At 34.4% G+C, this 4692-nt stretch overlaps 1 protein-coding gene across 1 annotated transcript; it reads left to right on the forward strand.

Moving 5' to 3' along the window:
- Positions 1–644: 644 nt before the first annotated feature.
- On the forward strand, positions 645–4534 carry LOC111711137 (zinc finger protein 45; the record flags this gene model as incomplete). The annotated part of the gene is given in 5 exon segments (XM_023485395.1): positions 645–1275; positions 2058–2206; positions 2623–2733; positions 2917–3285; positions 4323–4534. Coding segments are annotated over 4 exon segments (1205 nt in total), but the record flags the coding sequence as incomplete, so codon positions are not given.
- Between the last annotated feature and the right edge of the window lie 158 nt (positions 4535–4692).

Genomic DNA, 4692 nt, shown 5'->3' on the forward strand with positions numbered 1-4692 from the left:
ATCTTTTCTTTTACTCCGATATTTTTTATCAGAACTTGTCATTTTTTGCAATTAAAAAAAAATTTTAAAAACGCAATTTTTGACACCCTGTTTTGACATCAAAAACTTGTTAAAAAAATAATTTTTTTTTGTGTATTTTAGGGGTCATTGGGAGTATATATTTTAAAATTGGGCTATTTATGTCAAACGAGGCCGGAGATATAAAATCGGGGTCGACGGAGGTCACTTTTCAGAGGTTCCAAGACTCCGGAGAGAGATATCGACAATCTGACTTCATATCCTGCTCCTAACAAATTATATGAGTCTACATTCAAAAATAGAACCGGCTGCTATTAATATTGAAAGAGATATTACAAAATGTCTTACTTGACACGGGTTCTTTGCAAAGCTTAGAAAACATGCCTCGTAAGAACCAATCACTTATTGTGCATTATTTTTTAAAAATCCAGGATATGGATCAGTGTCAGGGGCTAAATTATATCTCCACTCCACAATTGTGATTTAAATCTTGATGTCTGTAAAAGTTGCCCTTTCTTTTGTACTATTGCAGCTATTTATTCATATAAAAAAGGATTAGGACTTGATTTTCTTGGAATGATGGTTTCTTTGTTACTGGTTAGTATTTATACCCACTTTTGTTGTAGGTCCGAAACCTTGTGATGAATGTGACCGTGTCTTGTCCAATGCAAAAGCTCTCAAAAGACACAAACTGTTAAAACATGACACAAATGGTGGAGGGAAGTGTGATCAATGTGGCTTTATTGGAAGGAATAAAAGAGCTTCAAAGTATCATATGAATAACTGTCATTCAGGAATACATTTTATGTGTGATCAGTGCAAATATGTTGGTAAATCAAAAGAGCGTTTGAAGGCGCACATAAGGGGAGCCCATGACGGTCAAACATTCATGTGTGACAAGTGTGAATATGTTACAAATTGGTCAAGCAGACTGAATAAACACATCAAATTTAAACACAATGGAGTTAACTTTCCTTGTGATCAGTGTAACTATGTTGCAGAAAATATGGCCCATCTCAAAGTTCACAAAACTACTCAACACGAACCACCCACATATTTTTGTGAGTTGTGTGATTATGCTGCAACACTTCCAAGGCTATTACAAGCTCATATTGAAAGTGCCCATGAGAAGATAAGATATCCTTGTAACCTGTGTGATCATGCATCAACCTCTGCAAGTAATCTGCGACAACATAAAAGACGTGTTCATAAAATGAAACCTGAAGAAACCTTTGAAGAAACAAATCCTATTAAAATGTAAAAAATGTTTGATTTAAAAGTAAGATCCTAGCGGTTTATATTTTGATATTGCAGTGTCCAAAAAAATACCCTTTTATTTTCAGAGATAATTGTACAATTTTGAATAGGATATTAAGGACAAGTTTGTAGCACCAAAATTGTCAATTTGGCCATGTTGAGTTTATAAATTTGTTATCATCGTTTCTCGAACATGTCACGTGCTTTCATTAACGTATCAAAAGAAACAAATTATTTTTAGAAGCTTTAAAGATTTTAAAGTTGTGCAATGTGCAGTGCACCAAAACCTAGGGGATTAATGAATGAAAAGATACAATAGAGAGGGATATTGCTACAGTTGATGTAGACATGTGTTAAAGCTAAAGCTGTGATATGCATTGTAAACAAAGTAGGATTAAAAAAAAGAATCTCAAGAAAATAAAGAAGTATCAGTGGGGGGGGGGGCAATTCAACACTGAATTTTTCACAGACTGTAGTTGGTTTTAAAATTGTGATAAAAGGCTGATATTTCGGATGCAGCCTCCAATTCTGGTGCTTTACACGGATCACTAAAATTTGACCTCCACCTTGATCAGGGTTTTGTCGAAAAACCGAAAACGACTTGCACCTGATGATGCTTTTTAAATGCTCATAATGGCCACATCATTTGCAAGAATACATTTAAAAGAAAAAAAGTCTTCCATTGAAAATGAAAACATCTTATGTGAAGACAAAAGTCTTTCAAACAAACTTTCTATTAAGAAAGGAGAGGATTCTGTTTCCAGAATAAACATTCATGTTAGGGATGAAGGCATAACTAATCAAAACTCCTTGCTTGACAGTCCTAGTCCTCCAGTTGATGAAGAACTACTTCAACAAGATGCAGCATTCATTTCTTTGATTGAAGAACCAATTTGTTTAATTAATGTGAAGGAAGAAGACAATTCAAAATGTGAGTTGAATTTTACCAAATACAAATACCCATAGTTCAGATTTTTTACATTTTGCTAAAAATTAATGTTGTAAATGACAGATTTTTTCATGACAGATTTGTCTTAAAGGTACTGTGAGCATTATTTCAAGTGACCATTCAGGCATAGATAGCAATGAGCGTTCAACTGTGGTTTCTGTATGAAAATGAAATTTCTACTGCTGGATAAAATGTAGGAGTTATCAGAATTAAGCATTTTTAAACCTAGAAATGACAATGTCTTCCACATCATTGGTGAGACAAATGTTTCAATGGAACCGTTGAGAAACGGTCATTGACATCTTTGCATGGAGGGTCTCTTGAAATTACGCTTACAGTCCCTTTAATTTCTTAATTTTTGTGCCATTTAGAGCCGACATCAACAATTTTGTTCTTAGATGCAGATTCTCTTGAAGATGGTTATCAATGTGAATTATGTAACTATAAAGGAGCTTCTCTATGCAAGTTCAAGCTTCATAACTCTAGAACACATGAAAGAAAAGATGAAGGTACATTTTAAAGAATAAAAACTATCTTTTTACTTCACTTATGAAAAGGTTAAAAGTAGTTATAGCCTTCTTTCTTTATGTTAATTCGGCCATATGATGTAAATATACATATTCTTTTCTCAAATATAGTTACCTAGTTTTAAAAAGAATTTAAAATTCAATTAAAAATATATTACTATTAAGGTTCTTGTAATTCTTGTGACAATTGTGAATATGTAGCATCAAGCGAAGCAGGTTTAAGTCGACACATAAGCATGAAGCATAACGATCTTTTAAAGACTGTTCATCGCTGTGAACCTTGTAACATCTCATATAAAGACAGAAATGGTTTAAGAAGACATCAGAGAGAAATTCATTTACAGTTGAAATATTCTTGTAATTTCTGCAATCATCTTGGAACTAAAGAAAAATTTACAAATTATCTTAAGAAATCTCACCTTGACAAAAATCTATCTGTTGAAGAATGTGGAACTATCATGGAAACATGTGCATACTAGGTGAAAGGTCGGAAGTCAAAGAACCGGCCATGTAAGCAACGTGATTTTATAGCAGGTTCTTATTCAACCATGAGAAAAGACATGCGTAAGTTTCAAAATGTGATCAGTGTGATTATGTAGGGAAATCAGATTCACTACTAAAGATTCATCAAAAGAAATGGCATTCAGGAGTTCAATTTCTTTGTGATCAGTGCAGTTATGTTGGGAGATCAAACGGACTTCTGATGAAGCACATTAAGGGAATTCATGACACCAAAACATTTATGTGTGACCAGTGCGAATATGTCACTACCTGGTCAGGCCGACTTAAAAAACACAATGGAATTACTTTTCCATGTGACCAGTGTTATTATATCGCAGACCATATGGGCCGTCTCAAAGAACATAAAACGTCTCAACCAGGGGCGTACGAGGGCTTTTGTTTAGGGGGGTTATATGAGTCTACATTCAAAAATAGAACCGGCTGCTATTAATATTGAAAGAGATATTACAAAATGTCTTACTTGACACGGGTTCTTTGCAAAGCTTAGAAAACATGCCTCGTAAGAACCAATCACTTATTGTGCATTATTTTTTAAAAATCCAGGATATGGATCAGTGTCAGGGGCTAAATTATATCTCCACTCCACAATTGTGATTTAAATCTTGATGTCTGTAAAAGTTGCCCTTTCTTTTGTACTATTGCAGCTATTTATTCATATAAAAAAGGATTAGGACTTGATTTTCTTGGAATGATGGTTTCTTTGTTACTGGTTAGTATTTATACCCACTTTTGTTGTAGGTCCGAAACCTTGTGATGAATGTGACCGTGTCTTGTCCAATGCAAAAGCTCTCAAAAGACACAAACTGTTAAAACATGACACAAATGGTGGAGGGAAGTGTGATCAATGTGGCTTTATTGGAAGGAATAAAAGAGCTTCAAAGTATCATATGAATAACTGTCATTCAGGAATACATTTTATGTGTGATCAGTGCAAATATGTTGGTAAATCAAAAGAGCGTTTGAAGGCGCACATAAGGGGAGCCCATGACGGTCAAACATTCATGTGTGACAAGTGTGAATATGTTACAAATTGGTCAAGCACACTNCAGATTCTTATTCAACAATTAGGAAACACATGCGTAAGTTTCATTTTACTGAGGCAAAATGTGATCAGTGTGATTATGTTGGAAAATCAGATTCACTACTAAAGATTCATCAAAAGAAATGGCATTCAGGAGTTCAATTTCTTTGTGATCAGTGTAGTTATGTTGGGAAATCAAAAGCACTTCTGATGTCACATGTTAAGGGAATTCATGACACCCAAACTTACATGTGTGATCAGTGTGAATATGTCACAACTTGGCCAAGCAGACTGCCAAAACACATCAACTTCAAACACAATGGAGTTAACTTTCCATGTGATCAGTGTAACTATGTTGCAGAAAATATGGCCCATCTCAAAGTTCACAAAACTTCTCA

The sequence above is a fragment of the Eurytemora carolleeae genome, unplaced genomic scaffold, assembly GCF_000591075.1.
Source record: "Eurytemora carolleeae unplaced genomic scaffold, Eaff_2.0 scaffold1123, whole genome shotgun sequence".
NCBI lineage: Eukaryota > Metazoa > Arthropoda > Copepoda > Calanoida > Temoridae > Eurytemora > Eurytemora carolleeae.